This window comes from Artibeus jamaicensis, unplaced genomic scaffold (genome assembly GCF_021234435.1).
Source record: "Artibeus jamaicensis isolate MK-2021 breed Jamaican fruit bat unplaced genomic scaffold, CSHL_Jam_final contig_1803, whole genome shotgun sequence".
Taxonomy (NCBI): domain Eukaryota; kingdom Metazoa; phylum Chordata; class Mammalia; order Chiroptera; family Phyllostomidae; genus Artibeus; species Artibeus jamaicensis.
In genome coordinates this window covers 4,140,633-4,159,828 of record NW_026521356.1, presented here as the reverse complement: position 1 = coordinate 4,159,828, position 19,196 = coordinate 4,140,633, and the positions used below count along the sequence as shown (strand labels likewise).

Genomic DNA, 19,196 nt, shown 5'->3' with positions numbered 1-19,196 from the left:
CATTTCCCAAGCCCTGGAAGTGGCTCCCAGTGTAGTTCTGGCTTGGAGAGCACTTCCTCCTTATCCCCCACTTAAGCCAGGGGCTCACCTTTGCAGCCTTCCTTCTTTCTGATTTCTAAGCCAAGAGCTTTCCCTTAACATCTCTTCCTTGATTCCTGAGTGTGCAATCCCTCCTCCCCCTCCCCAGCTATAGTGGGACCAGGACACTGACTCAGCAGACAGGCGCAGCCCTGGTGTTCTTTATTGCCTCTCCCGTGGGCTAAGGGAGGGGCCAGCACGCAGTCCTGGAGACCCAGGCCCCAAGGCAGGGCAGGGCAGGGCAGCAGGAGGGACTGAGCCAACGGGAAGCCCTGCTCCAGTGTCCGGGTGGAGCAGAAACGTCCCTGTACCTTGGTCCTCTTGAGGCCTGAAGGGCCTGCTTGGTTGCAACCAGGCTACAAACTGGAGAAATCTTGGGCTCACATGGTCCAGCAGGCATAGATGAGGCTCAGGAGGACAAAGATGGCCACAGAGAGCAGCATGTTCTTCCGGTTCTCCTGCCGAAGCAACTTCAGCTCCTTTTCTGGGAGGATACAGAGTGTTAGGCAGGTGGTTTGGGCCCATCTGCTACTGTCATCTGCTCTCCCACAGATGGACGCACACACTGCTACGGGCAGAGGTGTTCCCTACCAGCCGCTTCCTTATCTGTAAAAATGACTCCCCCTTGCCCACAAAAGTCCTAGCACTCAGTGCTGCTCAAATGCAGCTGAGGCTGAGAATGGAATGTGTGAGGGGGTCACCAAAGAGGCCACTCGTGAAAGCCAAGCTATGTGGTGGCATTGCGTCACCAGGTGAGTCCTTGGCTTGTCACTGGGTGGGCTCTGTGGTGCTCACCCCTTCAGGGTGTCTCAACTAGACACCGAGGGCACCTGGGACCGCCTGCGTGCTGACGCTGGGGTAGGTACAGGGGAACTGCACCACCACTGCTCCCAGTCCGCTGGGTGCCCGGCCAGCGAAGTGGGGGAGCTGTGATGAGGCAGTTTGTGCTGCGAGTAGTCGGGCTCTCCTCCAGAGGAAGCCAGTCCGACTCTGCAGCCCTGCAGTCTCTATTCATCTCCCTGTGTGACATGCAGGTGTGTGACAATTGCTAGGCTGGAGGGGTAACTGATGTCCCACTTCTACCTGTGTGAGGGAGCAGGGAGAGATCTGCAGACCAGATGGAGCCCAGGTAGGGCTGTGGGTGTGCACATGGACTGTGCTTAGTGTTTTTCAAAATGGCTCCCCGGAAGGTTCCCTGCCATGTGGACTGTTCTAGGCTGGTTCTTGGCAACATATGGCCCCTGAGAATAGAACAGACAAGTCAAGGAGCTTCTGTGGACCATCTTTCCTCCAGGCCGGCAGGGGCGGAGCAGCGGAAGGGGTGGTAGTGGGCCTAGCAGCTGCCCTCCAGGCCCTGCCTAGGCTCTGCCTGGCTCTGCCCCCAGCACCCAGGAGGTGGCAGCATTGCTCCACCCCAGCAGCCCTTCACAGCCGCTAAGTGGGAGGTTCACTCTCCTTCACCAAGGCCCTCATTCGCACCACAAGGTTTTCCTCAGGGTGGAGTGGAGGTCTGGGAAGAGTGGGCAGGGAAAACAGACCTCCCAAGTCTGAGTGGATGTGAGAACCTTTTCTGGACCTGGCTACCATCGTACCCCTTCATTCCAGGAAGACAGACCCGCAGGCCACTCTAGCTCCCTAGGAACAAAGGAACAAACTGCTCTTCCAGGCTGCGGGGCCTGTGGTGGGTTCCTGCAGCCTCCTGGACCCCTGTCACCTAGTGGGCTGGCTCTCTGGGCTGCCTGCCCCTCTGGACCCTGGGACTGGAGGGTGGGGCTGCCAACAGAAGGGAACTTTCTTACCATAGTCGGAGGCTTTGTTCATCAAGCTGTTTTTCTCCTTCTCCAGAGACTTCCTGTGAGGGGGAAGGAGTTTTATGGCTCCAGCCCTTTTCCTTCTTCCCATCAGAGGGACAGTTGGCATACCAGGGCAGGTTGGACAAGGGCCCAGGACTCTGGTGGCAGTTGGAGGAGGGACTAGAAGCTCAGGGCCTAGGTTAGACAGGAAGGGCTGAAGGAGGGTGGGGCACAGGGCATGGACAGGAGCATTACCTGGTGTCTGGGCTCAGCTCTGCCCCACAGAGCCTGGAGTTCACAGCCTCCAGGTCCCTCTGACATTGTGACAGCTTCTCCTCCAGCCCATCGATCTGAAACATACAGCACACCAGCAGTGAGAGGTGGGCAGCAGAGCCTTTCAACTTTCAAAATAGGACTTTGGGGAGGGGAGGAGGAAGCCTCTAGGAGTCTTCCAGCACAGCCCCCCGCCCCACCATTCCTAACATTTCTGGTTTGCCGTCCTCTACCTCCACGTGGTACAGCCTGAGCCCCACTGCAGACAGGTGGGGGTGTTGCTCAGGGTCTCACAGCTGTGCTGACCCCATGGGCCACGTCGTGGGTTGGGGACAGATAGGGAGAGGCCCTTAGTCACTGTCTCTCTGGCACAGGCCCCAGTGGGCCCCACAACAGGACTAACCAGAGCTCTGAGCACGGCGGACGCCTGCCGCACGGGCGTGTCCTGGAGGGAAGTGAGACGCCGTGGGAAGGCTCTGCCCTTCTGACGCACCCCCATGGGCGGGATGGGCCAACACACATCCAGGGGCAAAGTGCAGGTGTTTTTTCCACTGATCACACTTCATCTCTAAGTAATCTCAGCTGTGAGACAATATATCTTTCCATGAGAGTCACCAGAAACCACTGTAAAAACATGCAAAACACTTCCATTTCTTTCTGACCAGGTTCTTGAGCAAAAACACTGCTCATCATCAAGGTGGCTGTAACTTGTGAGCAAAATAATGTCTGAAAGGTTGGCTGCCAAAGGTATCAGTTTTCCTATTTGATTTTAATTTCAGAGATGTGCACTTGATAAAATAATGAGTTGTGAGAAAATGTACATAAAACACTGGACTGGATCATCCAAACCTGGGTCCTGGTGTCATATTTGGCCTTGAAAGTTCATTTGTGTCCATCTGTCCCCAGGCATCTATCTACCTGGCCACCATGCTGGGCCTGGGTCTGCTTTTCTCAAACCACCGCCCTGCTGGCAGGAGCCTAGATCTTGGTGGGCAGGAAGGCCCACAGGGCCCTGAAATGCTCAATTTTCCATCTGACTTAACTCATTCTCACCACGTCCCTGGGAGGGATAGCAAATATGACCTCTATTTCATAAACGGAAGAAAAGGTCCCCCAAACAGAATCACTTCTCTGAGCAGTCAAAGTGGAACACCCCTCTCTCCTTATCGCTCTCAGCCAGTTCCCTGCTCCAGTCCCTTCCAGAGTGACCCCTGAAGAGACGGTAATCAATGGTCGCAAGTACGAATCCCAGAGTCCCGGGCAGGTGTTCTGGGGCCAGTGTGTCAGCCTCTAGGCCATCTGCCCCTCTCCCTGGTCAGCACCTATCCCGGGGCAGCCTCTTTCCCTCATCCCAGTGCCCGGCACAGATGATGCCCCATCTACCCCCTTCCCTGCAGCCCAGCATGCTGCCAGCTCTACCTCCAGAAGCAGGGCCCTGTGGGAGAGAGTAACTGCACATGGTTAACTGCCTGGTTATTTGTGTCATTTCTGTGCAAATGGGCACCAAAGGAAACAGCCCCAGCCAGGAGATGGGGCCTGTGCCTGAGGTCAAAGGCCACCCTAGAACAGGAGCCGTAGGGAAATGAGCTCCAGGGAGCCAGATTCTGAGAACAACTGTAGCCTGCTGCAATGGCTAGTGGAGCCAGGGAGCCAGAGCTGAGAGCAGCAGGTGCTTCAGGCTGCCGTGCGGCCCACCCTTCACAGCAGCATCCCCAACACAGAGCCCAGCCCCTCAGAACCCCAAGACTCTGTTTCCATTTCATGGTGTAGAAAGTCCCACCGAGGCACCAAATTCCATGCTGCATCCCAAGCAAAGCTTAATTCTTGAAGCCGCTCTACCTCCTCTATAGACCTCTCTACCAGAGGGGTACTGCCTCCCGCCCACAGCAAATCAGTCTGTCCTTGTCTCATGAGGCTGATGTCATTCCTTCATTCCAGCCTGTGCATCCAAACTCATCTTCCCAAACTCTGGGAGCCCCGTGGGCAGATGGGGTAAACTTGCAGCCTAGGGGTTCAACTCTAGCCCAGATTGGGCCACTCTAGTCATGTATGTGCCTTCCTGGCCCCTAGGGATGCCTGACCTTGTAGCTCCCGTCCGAGAGAGCATGTCAGCTATTTGTTTCCTCTTTGTGGCCGTAAGGCCCAGCCCACTGCAGTCTTTGTAGCCATGGCTGGGGCTGAGGAGATGGAGACAGGTTTAGGCCTCATGTGACAGTGGCCTCTGAAACCCTCTACTTGTGCCCACAAAAGCTGGAAGGAGGAAGGGAAGCAACTACACAAGCACACAGACATGGATTTGTGGGTTGCCCAGTGTGAGTATTAGTCCCAGGTGAGGTTCCTCCCTGCCACCCTTGGGCCAGGCCCTGGCTTACATGTCATTCTGGGAAGAAAAAAGGCTGGGGATTTCCATCCCTAAACACCTCTAGGAGGCCACCAGGTACCCAAACAAGCACTAACTCGCCGGGAGCAAGACCAGGAATTCATGCTAGGCAAAACCTTTAAATCGAGGTTGGCAAACCACAAGTAGCCAAGCCAACCAGTGGCTGTGCTCTGGGCAGGGCCCAAGGAGCTGGCAGCCACAGCCTCTCTCTGAACAAGCCCCATTTACCTGTAGTTCCACTGAATAGCCCCCCACTTTCCTTTACCACTTTTTAATGAGGCTCAAACAAACACAAATCAAGGTCTTAGGGACTCAAGTTCTAGCCTTCCTACATGAACATTTATGTCCTGCAGACAGCTCTGATACCCTTCTAAACACCAAGTTCCCCTTCCTAATAACCCAGCTGCTTGAGGTGGGCTGTGTGAGGGGAGCTGAGACTGTTCGGCGGCTGGCTGGCCCTTCAGAAGGCCAGAAACCTGCCTCAGGAGACCATGCCAGCAAACACCCTGAAGCATATGCTGAAGCAGAAGCGGACTCCAGAGCAGCTAGCTATCACAGTGCACTGATTCTAGGTGACCTCCTGGCTGCAGGAAAGGCAGGGTAGAGGGTCAGGATTCGTCTCTTAGTTGTGACTGGATCAGGAGTGGTCAAGAGAGCAGAGCTGACAAGATAGGCCCAGAAATGAGGGAAAAGACCCAGAAAGTGGGCCTTAAAGGAAGCCTCTCATTGGGTTTTCGGTCAACTCTCAACAACATGCAGGTGGACTATTCACTTCGCTGAATCCCCAGTGTAAATCCGGAATCCTTAGTTTACTCCCTGCCAGCAGGCTGAAGGCAAATGAGAACACGACAGTCAGGACCAGGAGAGGAGACAAGGGAATTCAGACCAGAATAAGGAAACAAATGTCAAGAAAATTCTAGAAACCTAAGGGTCAGAACTGAGGAAATGGTTGGAAGCCTAAGTACCTAGAAGCCTGAAATTGTGGCTCCCAAAAAGTGCGGTCGCACGGAGCGGGGGTGGCAATCACATCCTCAGCTTGTTGCTCACTTGCCATGCCCCTTAATCCCGTGTCTCAGTGTCTTCGTGTGTAAAGCAGAGATAATGTTTGGTACTTCAAAGACCTGTGAGGGGGATGTGACCAATACACATAAGGTGCTTGAAGAGTATCCAGCACACAGGGTAGTCCAGTGTGTGAGTGCTGCCATTATCATCAGAGAACAGCTTTCATTGGTCCTTTGGGGAATAAAATGAAAAAAGTTCATTTGTAGCGAGAGTAAGAGAAGGAGCTAGAAGTGGAGTTGTGTGATGGACAGAAATCCCCCTGGTCACCGGTAGCCATCCTCTGAGTCGGGATGGGTTCAGCAGGGGTGGGGGCCTGCAGGGTAGACCATCAGAGCAGCATTCGGCTGGCTCGGGACATGGCATGCTAGGAACCTCGTAAGTGCCTGTGGATGAAGCTGGCCTGGGGCTCAGGAGACAGCACCAAGTTCTGGAGGCGGGGCTGGTGCAACCCGAGGATAACAAGCCTAGAGCAGTGTGGAAGGGCAGAACAGACTCAGGTGTGATCTGGGCACTCTAGAGAGACACGGACGGCAGGTGGAGCCCAGATTCAGCCACACCGTGGCTCTATGGGGCCGGGCGTGCAGCTAAGCTGGAAGCAGGAATGCAAAGCCCCAGGATTAAAGTAGAAAGAGGCCCCAGCAAAGAGATCCAGACAACACCAGTGGGGAGAGTTACACTCTGGAGGCCACGGGGGTCCCAGGACTCCTGCCCAACCAGCTGGAGAGCAGGTCAATTAGCAGGACGAGCATGCCACGCCCAAGATTGGCTCCGGTGCTGAGATTTTCCTGGAGCTATAGGCAGGTAGCAATGCTAGCTGTGACTCACGGGTCACGTGGTTATGGCCAAAGTGAGGACTGAGACAGGGAACTCATTCAGACAGTGCGGGGGTAGAGAGTAGATGCCCCGATGTGCAATGGCATTAACAAGTGTTCATACATTGCATTTATATTCAGAAGACCAAGAGCCTGTTTTTATACAGGGAAAATGAACACTTAAGGCACTGAGATGACAGCAGGTGCAGCACAGCTGGCAAAGGAACCCAAGGGGTCAAGAAGGCAGTGATGTGTGGTGTGAGCTCCCTGCAGGTTAGTACCCTGTGCCTTCTTCCACCTCACAGAGTTGAGGACCTGGTAGGTGTCATGCGAACCTGTGTGCAAGCAATTCAAAGAACCAAGAAGTAGGTGGTGAGTGTGCAGGGGGTCCCTGTGGGTAAGTCAGATTTGACCCCAAGCCCAGCAGTGGCTAAAACCTGGCCTGAGCCTAGACAGGGAAGACACAGAACCATGACAGGATGAGAAAGACGGGAAAGAGAAGTCCATACGGTAGGGAGTGGGAAGGAGCATCCCTCAAGTGGGAGGGAGCTGAAGGTCCCAGGGAGGCCTGGAGCAGGAGCCAGGATGTCTATACTATAACAGGAACAGCTCGCAAGTGGTTCCACCACCAAACACTGCCTCTCTTATCCAAGCATGGACTGGGGAATCAGTGCTTGAAGGGCAGCTTCAGGAGTGAGCAGAGGAACTGGTGCAGTGAGAAGTGTAATACCAAGGATTCTCCACAGAAGCAGGGACGTTCCCTGCAAAAGAATGTCAAGATCTGAAGTCAGCCTGACAGTCAAGATCAGCATGGGTTGCAACCCCAGCCAAGTGGGGCCATCGCTTCTGCTGGCAGATACTAAGGGAAGAAAGGACTTCTCCATTTTCAGTCATCAGGGGCAGAGCTTCTCCCCCCTCAGAGGCAGCTCTGAGTGCTGTGTGCTCCACGGTGCTCTGCTGGCAGCTCAGTAACCCCAAGCCAGCTGAGCAAAATCCCCTCTGCCACCTGACTCGGGGAATAACACCTTGGAGCTTTAGGGAACTCTCCCTGGGGTCCTATATGCCATAAAACCACTGTGTTAAGAGAAACTGTAAAATTCATCTTGAATCCCGTGAGGCATCTTTTCAGGAGTATGGAGCCTCCTGGCAAAGCCCTCAATGAGACCTCTTTGGGGGCAAGAAACAGGAGCACTAGCTTACGTGCAAACTGATTGGCACATTGGTCAGGTCAGGTCAGGCCAGGCTCCCTGCGTCTGGCTGCTGCCAGGGCCTCACCTGCAGCTTTTGTTCTGTTGACAACAAGCCACAGGCAGTCACACCCCTAGCAAAGGTTCCCCTACTGAGAATGGCTAACTCATGTTCCCATGAGCATCCTGACAGCCTGGGAGATGGCTCCCTGCCCACTGCCTAAGGGGCCACTGTCTAGGGCTGGACCTTCTTCTGGGAAAGGGCAGAAAACGCCCTCAGGGCTTGGCACTCGTCCACTGCTTTCCAGGTTGGGAGGTGTTTTGGTCTTGCTGGTCTTGCTGGTCTTGCTCTCAGGAGCTTTGGATCAGCCAGTGGCTGGCAATGAGTTAATCTCGGGAGTCGGGCCATGGTCACAGGGCATATCCTGCACCTGCCTGGCTAGGTCCTTGCTGGGTACCAAGAACTGATAAAGAACATGGTGTAGGGTATCTGAGCCCAACTCAAACTGCTGGGTTCGCATGTGTGGATGGCACAAAATGAGTCAAGGCAGCCTCACGGAAGCCTAAACTAAACCACCCCAGGAGCAGCCACCTCTTCTGTAGTGCGTGCTGTGTACCAGGTGCTGCTCTGGGCTTGTCTCAGGTTCCCTCACACAGTGCTCACAATTCCCTTCTGAGCGAGCAGCACTATTAGTATCCATACTTCGCAGATGAAGAAACTCATGCCATAGAAGAAAAGTAGTTTGTCCTCGGTCACACAGTGAGTCTGCCAACTCACATCGACAAAGCAGTGAGCCACCAGCCCTGAGCCACTGGGTCCAACCTCCACCCTGGGCGACGCCGTTTTTGGGGTGTCTGCACCATCGACACTACAAGGAAGGGGCTGCCCCATTTTACAGAGGGAGCAAACACCCGCACAGAGATTTCAAGCAACTGCCCCAAGTCATGGAACTGGGAAGTGGCAGAAGTGGGTTCTGAATCTGGGTTTTTCTCCGCCAGGGCTCATTTCTTTAAAAATCCCTCATGAAAACATTCATGACAAAGAAGGGTTGTGTGGACCAGTTATTCCACATCCCGGTCAAAGTCTATCTAAGCTTCCTGATCTGGCTTCAATAGACTCTACTCTGAATAATCTTGTATGAGAGCTTTTCTTGGTCTCCGTCCACACAACAGATACTCTCTGTGAAGGAGGGACCTGATTGAAATCTGTTTGCTTGGAGACAGTGAGACAAGGAGCTGAGCATCTGTCCTCACATTGGAGGCAATTACCCTCCAGCCCTGGCTTCACAAACATGCCAGCCAGCCTCCCCCAAATCACCAAGGCACCTTCCAAAATGCACACAAAACAGACCCAGTTTGCCCACGTCCACCTCCGCCATCCCACTTTCCAGTATGCAGGTGATGTTTTGAGTTGTACGAATGAAACCTGTGTGGTTTTATTAACTAATGTCACCCCAATAAATTAAATTTTTAAAAAATGGACTCAGTTTGGAGAAGGAAAAGGGTGGGTGAGTGGGGCTGATAAGCCCTTCTTTCCCTGTGGGTATCGAAGCCTTTCTTCTCACTTGCTAATTCACAGCCTAAGAGTGGTGTCAGCTGTTCCCGTCCAGCCCCAGCAGCCTGGGAACTGGATTTCTGGAAACCCACTCATTTGCACATGTCAGGGAGGCCCCAGGATGTTTATTATAATGGATAAAGAAGCCAGACCGCCTGCCCAGATGGTCTTTGGCAAGAGCGCTGGGCTTTCCATCTGGGGCCTTTAGGCCACACAGTCAAGTCACATGGGGGTCACGGGCCTCAATTTCTCAGGTGACTGGCTTCAAACCCCAATGGGCTGATTACTCTGACACTAATTAAGGGGAGTTTCTCTGTGGAGCAGGCTCACAGGACTCTGTGGGGGCGGAAAAACCTCCCCAAATCATCAGGCCCTGTGAGAGGTTCCTCTCGTGGGAGCGCAGATGGAGACAGGCACCCTTTCCAGTTTCTGATCAATGGACAGTTGTCAGGAAAAGCAGAGGACCCAGGGGCTTGTCATTCCTCTGGAGAGACCCTCACCCTGCGTCAGGGACAAGAGGGGCTCTCCGAAGCCCAAGCCGGCTCCGAGACGTTCTGAGACCTTCCCGCCTGCAGAGCAGCTGCAAGGGGAGACGCGTCACCCTCTGCCTGAAGCCTTCGTCTGTCCCTGGCCAGAATGTTGTTTGGAGTTTGTTTTCTCTTCTTTCCTCAAATACATTTTTTGGTAAATTAGCAAAAGCTTCTTCATTGCTGAAAGGCTCAAAGCATTTTTTAAGAACTGGCATCCACTCCGCACCTTATGAATTCATTAATTAAGATGCTGGCAAACAGCCACTCCACACACGCTGACATCCAGCCGTGTTAGGTAATGAGGTTTTAGTCTCCTGACCCCCGTCAAGTGGAGCGGAGCCAGACACAGGCTGCCAAGAGAAATCACCTGCCCAGTGGTGCCCTGTCGCTTGTGTCTGGCAGCAGGTGAGGCTCATTTAATGGTCAGCATTCCTTGAACGATCTCCACATGTTGCAAGCCTTTGTCCCAGCCCCTGGCTGGACAGCACCCCAGCCAAGCAGCATCCAACTGCCTGCTCCACTGTGGCCTCCTAACCTCTGACCAGCAAATCACCCTACTGGGCTCAGATGTCAGAGGCAAGGGTTCAAGTGCCCCCTCCAGCCACTCAAGCCAATTCAGTAACATTTATTGATAGTCCACTAAGCTGCTTCTAGTCCTTGTCTCAGCAAATTGGTAGGCTCCTGTCAGCTTTGTGCACAGGCGGCTCCAGAACGGAGACTGTCTCCAAGCAGGCTTGGTGCTTCTGCCCCTCCCTGCCCTCAGGCAGCTTATAGCAGTGGCTGACAGATAAACAATTACCAGTGTCAAGACTCCTTTCCTTTGGCGCTCATCATGGCTAGGCCATTTCTTCTCTCAACCTACCACCTCAACCTCATCGTCACTGATCGTAGCCTCTTTTTCTGAGAAGGATTCCAGTAAATTTTAAATGACTCCCATTAAATTGTATTCCCTGTAGCAGACACTATTAGTTGGCCAGCACAGCACTAATTCCCAACCCCCCTCCTTTGTCTAACTCCATTACAGAAGTTAGAACAGCTCAACAAATGCTTTGCCAGCCTCACTGCAGCTAGGCGTGCTCATGAACCAGTTCTGGCCAACAAGATGTTCAGAAGTCAGCTGGGAGATTCCTAGGAGGGCTTATGCTTTCCTTATAAAAGGAACAAAGAGTGTTATAGTTCCTTTCTCCTTCCTCATTTAAAGTTGGATATGAGCCCTGGCTGGTGTGGCTCAGTGGATTGAGTGCCAGCCTGCAAACCAAAGGTTCACCAGTTTGATTCCCAGTCAGGGCACATGCCTGGGTTGCAGGCCAGGTCCCCAGTAGAGGGCATGTGAGAGTCAACCACACATAGATGTTTCTCTCCCTCTCTTTCTCCCTCCCTTCCCCTCTCTAAAAACAAATAAATAAAATCTTAAAAATCAGATATGATGACTGGAACTTGGGCAGCTATATTGAGACTATGAGGAAACAACTTAGAGAATGCAGAAATACCAGCCCTGACATTGCTGAGCTTTTGAACCAAAGTCACCAACCTCCAAATTTCCTGTTATGGGAAAAAAATATACTCCTATTTGTTTAGATAACTAAGGACAGTTTTTTGTAACTTGTAGCCCAAAACTTTCCAAACTGATAGATTTTTGTACTAGGAAAAAGATCAAGCCCAGTATCTCCTTTAAAATGTCAGTAAGACACTGCACATCTGTTAAGACAATTGGCTGTTGAAACATCTAAGGACACCACGTTGAATAGTCCCGCTTCAAAAGAAAAGCACAATGACCAAGTAATGACAGCTCATTATTATCAGAGATTTAAAAACATCAACAGGTTTTACACCAGCCAAAAATCCTATCACTTTAGACTGAAATGCAACCTTTCCCTCAGCCAGAACCCACCTATCAGTTTAGAGTAAAATACACCTTCTCCCTCCTCCCACACAACATTAAAATCAGTACCAGAGCTGGTGATTTCTCATCTGAATTGAAATTTTCTTGCTATTTAGAATTAACTCTCTGAAGCTAAAACTCATAGCCAGTTTTTTCCAACTCTGAGATCTCACGAGGTGTCAAATGAGTTAGATAAAAAGGCGTTAAGAGAAGCCACGCGTCATGAAGGCTAGGAGGAGTCATGGCTGTCCTGGGAGGGAACTGCCCAGTACAGTGGCCACGCTGGCCCTCGGGCTGAGTGCTGCCTGCGCGGCCATTGTTGCATTACAACAAGTGGAGACTGTTTGCAGGTGCTCAGCTCACTCATCTGTGGGGATTTTATCGGTCTCTCAGATTAACAAACACTGTTGATTAAATCATCATCTCATTGGCTCTAAACACACGACTTTCAATAACAGTATTTACTGCTACTGAGCATCAGTACACATTCGACACTCAGACTCACTGGGGCAACAGAGGAGCAAGGTGAGGAGACAGCCAGATGCCAAGCTTTTCCTAAGGTGCACAGTTACAGATCTCAAACTTTAGACTACCCAAGCAAAAAGTAACCTTAGAGATGAAGATGGCAAATGTAAGTATCTATATGGGTACTGATATATCAAAAAGTATATTGGCAAATGTGACTGGTGTAAGGCGGTATTAGAACATGTGTCCCAGCAAATTCAAAACACTTTTAAAGCCTGTGTCAGCCAAATAGACAACTATGATCTGTACTTGGACCATGTGAGTCTATAGACCATGGTGAAGTTACAGTCCTTTGTGTTACAGATGAGGAAACTGAAGTCCAAACAAGGGGGTGGACTTAACCATGATAAAAAGATGCAAAAGAACTACAAAGTCTGCTGATAAGAGAGCACTGTTTGTTGATCATAACACTGCCAGGCCCCTTAGGCTCTTTAAATAGATTTTCTCATTTAATCCTCAAAACCACTCTTCGAGGTAAGCTTTGATCTATGCGGACCATGGGCTGTCCACTAAAACACACTAGCCCCTTCTTCCCTACAATCAAGCTGCATTGTGGCATGTGGCCTCCTAGCCGAATGCATTTTCCAGCCTCCCCCTGCAGACAGGTGAGGCCTCGCTTCCTACCTCACATCTTTGCCAATGAAAAGTGGGCACTTTAGGTCCAGGACTCTTAAGACACTAAGTGTGCTTCCTCCACTCTGTCCTTCCCTGCCAGTGGGTAGGTACATCAGTGCGGTATGGCCTGGTTTCACTCACGAGGTGACAATAACATCCTCAGGGAAGGCAGAACCACTACTGTCCTAGTACTCTAGACCAGGGGTTGGCAAACTATACAGACTGTGGGCCAAACACAGCCCATCATCCATTTTGTAAATAAAGTGGTATTGGAACACAGCCACACCCATTAGTTTACATAATGTCTATGGCTACTTTTGTGCTAAGACAGCCTATCTTGAGTATAGTTGATTCACATTATTTGTTGGTAGTTATGTTCTATAAAGTTGCCACCAAAAAATGAATTAGCAAATACTGAACCAGGTTAAGCTCCTGTGAGCCTCTGGTCACAATATTATCAACTGATCAATACAAAACCTTGTTTTGCGTGTTTAACAAGACCTAATATAATATATATTCTCGATTCATTAACACTGAACTCACAGTCAAACAGCCCTATAACTCAGACTGGAACAAAGGCACACACAAAGCTGTTCTGCGAGGCACAGGAAGCTTTCCTGCACTCGGAAAACTAGACAGCACTTCAGCACTGCATTTCAGAGCCATTTTAAACAGCAAAATCCCCAGCAAAAAGCCCAACATTACAAAAAAGTGTGGCACTAAAGAGACCACAAAAAGGACGCTTGTTTCCCATATAAGAACTGAAACAAGATGGCAGAGGGACTGCCTTGTTCAACCTTAGCAAGATACATGGGCCTCAGATGGCTCAAATTTTTTACTGCTTTGAGTTTGTGAATTACTGCAAAAGCATTGCAGGCAGTGATTTTACAAATACATTTTGACGAGTAGACAAATTCACAAATATAGACTCCATGAATAATGAGGATCAACTGTAGTTACAAGAGACTATATGGTCCGCAAAGACTAAATATTTATATCTGACCCTTTACAGACAACACCTACCTGCCCATCCCTGCTCTAGCATGTTAGAAAACCCCCCACAGCTTTCTTGTTCTTGACACCACTGACTTTTGAGGTCTGTTATAGCAGCTTATTGTGTCCTGATACAGACTATAAAATCTATGCTCTTCCCACTACATAGTGTCTTCTCATTTTACCATCTATATTCTCTTTCAGAAAACTTATATTTCCATCAACTTTTTTCCCTACCAAGTAGGCTGATATTTCTTGAGGGTGTTACTAAAACCTCCTGCTTCAGCATGATGTGGGTAGCTTGTTAAAACCACAAACTCCTGCCATGGCCGGGTAGCTCAGTGAGTGAGAGCAGAGTCCCAATGTGTCAAGGTTGTGGATTCAATCCCCACTCAGGGCACATACAAGAATCAACCAAAGAATGTGTAGATAAGTGGAACAACAATTTGACTTTTTTTTTCTCTAAAATCAATCAATACAATTTTTAAAAAACATTCTTTGGCTCTGGCCAGGTAGCTTAGTTGGTTAGAGCATCATGCTAATATGCCAAGGTTGCAGGCTCAATACATGGTTAGAGCTCAAAGAAGAATCAACCAATGAAAACATAAATAAGTGGAACAACAAATCGATGTACCTACCTCTCTCTCTCAAATCAATGAAACCCCCCCCACAAATTCTTTGTTAAAAATACACTCTCTCCACCCCCAAATACACACCCAAGTCTTAATGAAATTACTCCAGGTGAGAGGGAATTCAACAACTCTCCATTGTAACAAGCTCTCCAATGATTCTTAGTGCAGCCTTACATTTGAGAAGCACTAAACTGGGTAGTAAGCTCAAGACTACTACCCTGTTTCTTGCAACCTCTGGGAAGTGATCTCCAGGGATTGTAACAGGTTAGAAACAAGATGCACTAGAACAGGGCTCTTAGGAACCATGGGAGCGCCTCCTGTCACCGCGCCCCGCAATACCCCCTCACCCCATCCGTCCACAGCAGGGGAGGGAAGCTCACCAGAGCTCCGCCTCCTGTCACCCTTGCCCGCCCCCCTTCTCCCAGGAAATGGGTCCCTGGCCAAAGAGGTTGGAGACCGCTGCACTAGAAGACCAATCACCTGGCTTGTGTTTCTCAGCTCCTCTACTGCTTCAACCTGTGCTCTGCTCGACCTCAGTCTCCTCACCTGTACAAGTCTCACGGGTTTATACTGAGAATTAACTGAGAATGCAAACAAAGTAGCATATAGACGCCGCTCAATATGCATCAATTTCCTTTCCCTTTCATAGGCAGCAAATTATTTTTAAGCAATTTGGAAGCATCACCATTCCACAATTCTCTACAAATTCCCACAGGTTCCCAAAGTAATTTTCAAGCTACAAGCTTCAGCACCCTAGAGGAAAAATTTCCCACCTCAGAGGAAAGCCAAGCCACTACTAATACACTAAACAGTACGGGTTCCTAACCTTTGGGGGTTCCTCATCTACAGGTCTCTACACCTCTGGGGTACCCCTCAACCTCCGTCCTTTTAGGGTCTTCACTTAACGTCTCCCTTCGGGGCCTCCTTAATTTCTTTGTCCCGTCCTCTTTGGAGCTCCCGTTCACTTCCAAGTCTCTTCCCCTCTGGAGGTCCCCTCACCTCCGGTTCCCACCTCCGGCGCCTCCTCGGGCTCTGCAGCCTTCGGGCCCCTCCAGGTGCGCACGGGGGGGCCCCCTCTCGTCCCTGGCTTCCCTCTTCCAAACCCGCGTCCCCCCGACTGCCTCCCTCTGGCCCCTCCTCCAGTCTACAGCTGGGCAGACCCACGACCCCGCCGCGGGAAGTAGGCCACTGACGACGTGGCCCACTCCAACTTCTCTTCTCACCTCTAGAGCGACGCCCAGTTTCTCCCGCTTCTTTTTAGCCATTTTTACTTGCCCGGATCCCCTAGTCGTTATTGGACGCTCCCGTTGGTGGTATCACGCATGCGCAAACAGTCGTGCTTCTCCTTTATTGGCCACAAGGCGGTGAGAGGTGGGGTTACCGGTCATTGAGGGGCGGGGCCAGCGTGGCGCGGCCATGTTTATGAGGGGCAACCTCAGGCTTGGGCCGGGGGGAGGGAGGATGGGTCACTAGATGCCCCGGGGAGGAAAAACACCCAACCCTGGAACTCCCAACCCTGGAGTAGAGCCGCCTCTTTCCGTATTTACGCAAAGCCACTGTACAACACCGAGAGCCTTTTTTTCCCCACCCCATCTTCTTCTTCGTTGCCCTTCATCTCTTTACTCATCACCCTGCACACTTTGTGGCCAACCTGCACCTCCCACCCCACCCCCATTCACACCCTGCCCAGCCTTCAAAGTCCATCCTGAAGCACTGCTTTCCAGGAAGCCCTATTCTGAGTCCCTTAGCCTTTGGAGATCTGATAATGAGCGTGTTATTCTTCCTTTCGGTCTTGTGTTCTTATTCATTTTCCTTGTTTCATTGTTTCCTTGTTTCATTCACAGCCCACAAACATCACAGAAAATCTAAAGCAGCATCCCTTATATTCTACCAGTCTTAACACCAGTTCCTTGTCTCATACTCCCTTCCAGTCATCCTTTCAAACATAGTATTGTATACTGTTGTCATCCTACTTACAGTACACTGTAGACCCAGGTACTTGAAATGTTTTCACTGTGACCCCATGATAAAAAATGTTATTCTGTATCATGGCCCAGTTACCCACATGACTGAAACTAAAATTTCCTGATAAACCCCTTTACCACCTGTGATGCACTGTGATATTTCTTATTCTAGCCTGTTTCATTTTTTTAAAGTTGGTGGCAGGAGACTTGTTAAGTTTATTTCATGACCCGCTAATGGATTATTGAACTGCAATTTGTAAAACACTGTCATAGACACTTCCCTGTTTTTGAAATCACCGTTTGTGATAGTGGTGTATGCCACCATGTAAAACATCAGTCTTAGATTGGACGTCACCTCTAAATAATGGGAGAGCAAATATCTTTGCATACATATAGCTTTGTCTTTCTGAATTCTTTGGGATAAGTTTGTATAAGTGGAATTATTGGGTCAAAGAATATGAAGAATTGAAGCTCCTTATTTTCTGACCAGTTATCTCTTCGTTGGAGCCTGTTGTTTCTGTGTGTGAATAATGGCCCCAACTCAGTGTTTGGGGCAAAGATGTTTTCGGATCTCTGTTCTCGTCTTGATAGAGTCATTGAAGGGTGGAGCTGGAGGAGACCTGACCTATCACCTCCCTGGCCACCTGACTGAGGCCAGCAGAGGAAAAGTGTAGTAAATTCTGTCTGAACTGTCAGCAGGCTGTTGAGCAGTTCCCTGGTGCAGATCTCAGCCTAACACCCAGCACAGAAGAAACTTACTCAAGAACGTTGTCCAGCAACTGTCAGTCAGCAACATTTATTGTCAGAACACTCTTCACAGTATTGGTTCCAATCCCAGAAAAACCAGACTTTGTGCCTCCCAATTATCACAGGCACGGGCCCAGGGGAGGTGAGAAAAGGAGGAAAAACACTCTGTGCTTTTAGAAGTGGCTCCTTTTGCGTTCGTTTGGCGCCATGAAAAAGTCACGGAGACTGGGTGAGCTTCATGTGGGTGCCTTGACTTTCTCTCTTATTTCCCTGTGAAGCAATGGGCAAGCTGTCATCCATCTTCCCCCAAGGTCAGGTTTTCCAAACCAGACCTGTCTCCTGGTTCTCATAACGAGACCAATACTTGAAATGGGACTGGAATGAGAGCCCAAGTGGGTTATGTGAAAGGGAAGCTTTTAGAATGAGACTGACCTGGATTCCAATCCCAGCTGGGCACTTAGCGGCTGTAGTTTTGGGTCAAGGTATTTAAGTTAGCTGAGCCTAGGTTTCCACATCTGTAGAAGAAGCTGGTGGTGCCAGGCTTGTAGGGCCATTGTGAGAATTATTAAGTGGTCAGTGCTGTGGCTTGTTAGCAGCCAGGAGAGAGAGTCATCAGGATGGATTCTCCTGCTGCCAGTTTTTCATTATCAGGTTTCACTTAGCAACGGTTGCCTTTTGTATTTTGATTATATTTTGATATTGGTTTCTATCAGCTTTGACACAATTGTAAAGCTTCTGTTGTTAGGAGTTAGGAGTTAGTACCTGGGTTGTTTCCTGCTATCAAGGGTGAGTAGTTCACTACGAAAGGCAGCCCCCAAATACTCTAGGGAGTGTCTCTCCCTAGAGAGTAGATGCCATCTCCACCTTTACTTGTCCTTCCTGATAAGACCATCAATCACGGGTTTCATGTGCCCAGACGTTATGGACATTGCTGACCCCTGTGGTGTTGGGGAAGCTGCAAGAGCCCCGGGTAACCTGCTGAGGTCCTTCATCCCCCTGGTACACACAAAGACCAGCTTTGATTGCCCGTAGGTCTGTTTGCTGATCCTGCTGCAGCTTGGCCTGGCTTCTGGAAATTCTGCCCACGTACAGACAGATTACTGTGGACCAGCTTTCTGTCTGTCTGTCTTTGTTCTTTAGTGAGCTGTGGTCCTGCACTTCCCATTTGGGAGTTTTGGAGCGAAGTGTTGAAGGCGAATAGAGCATACAATGGCAGACTGGAGAGCTGGGTTTATACCTGGGTGTAAACCCAGTGAGAAGCCAGATTCTCACTGTGTGACCTTGGGCAGGTCAAGCCCCCTTTTTGGCTCTCCATTTCCTTGTCTGTGAAACAGGCACAGCGGGGAGGACGAGACACCTTAGACACCCTTGAATGCTGTTTTTAATGACCTTGTTATTTGTAAAGAGGTCAGACATAGGCACTTCTGTTGGCTATAAGGTAGACATATAAAATAAGAACCAATCATTACCTTTAATCCAGTTAGAGAGACAGACTGACAACCTGAAATAGTAAATACCAGACGTCATAAAATGAAATGCCAACTGTCTGGTACTTACTGTTGATGAATTAGGAGCTCAAAAGAGAAGAGAATGCTGTGGGTTTTGTCAAGGCAATGAATGGGTCCTGGAGAATAATCGAAACTGGATTAGGTAAAGAAGGGGAAGAGAGCACCCCAGGTGGGAACCCAAGGGGCTTCCTGTGCTTTAGGGGGCTCCCTTTTCAACAAAAGCACTGCACAGGCTAGCCGTAGCCCTGCCTCTGTCCTGAAGACTCTTGGGTCAATCCTTCCACCCCTTGTCCCTGTTGCATCCACCAACGCGAGAGACAAATTGTCAGAAACTTTCAGGATTCAGAGTTGTTATTTTATTGGCCAAAGTTTTAACCTGCGCAGGGGCGGACCCTCAGAGTGTCCGGAGACACGGTGCTCATAAGAGCTGCAAACGAGAGCCACGCCAAGCGCTTACAGCTAAGTCTTTTTATAGACGCGAGCAAGCAAGCATTGTATAAAAGCAAATGTGGCTGTTAGCTACTGGCTACTCAGGTGGCACGAGCATGACCTAAGCTTTCTGGGTTTTGAGTAATGGAAAAATTTTAATCTAGACACTTGAACAGGTGGTCCTCTCCTTGTTCAGCCCCATTGGTTTTGTAGTTCCGCCTTCTCCACTCC

The 19,196-nt window shown here is 50.1% G+C and overlaps 1 protein-coding gene across 1 annotated transcript; it reads right to left on the bottom strand.

Moving 5' to 3' along the window:
• Window positions 1–211: 211 nt before the first annotated feature.
• On the bottom strand, window positions 212–15,624 carry CCDC167 (coiled-coil domain containing 167). Its single transcript, XM_037146213.2, has 4 exons — window positions 15,541–15,624; window positions 2,127–2,221; window positions 1,878–1,930; window positions 212–562 (listed from the first exon to the last, which is right to left on the bottom strand). The coding sequence occupies exons 1-4, from the start codon at window positions 15,580–15,582 to the stop codon at window positions 459–461; spliced, it is 294 nt and encodes a 97-aa protein (XP_037002108.1). The 5' UTR covers window positions 15,583–15,624; the 3' UTR covers window positions 212–458.
• Between the last annotated feature and the right edge of the window lie 3,572 nt (window positions 15,625–19,196).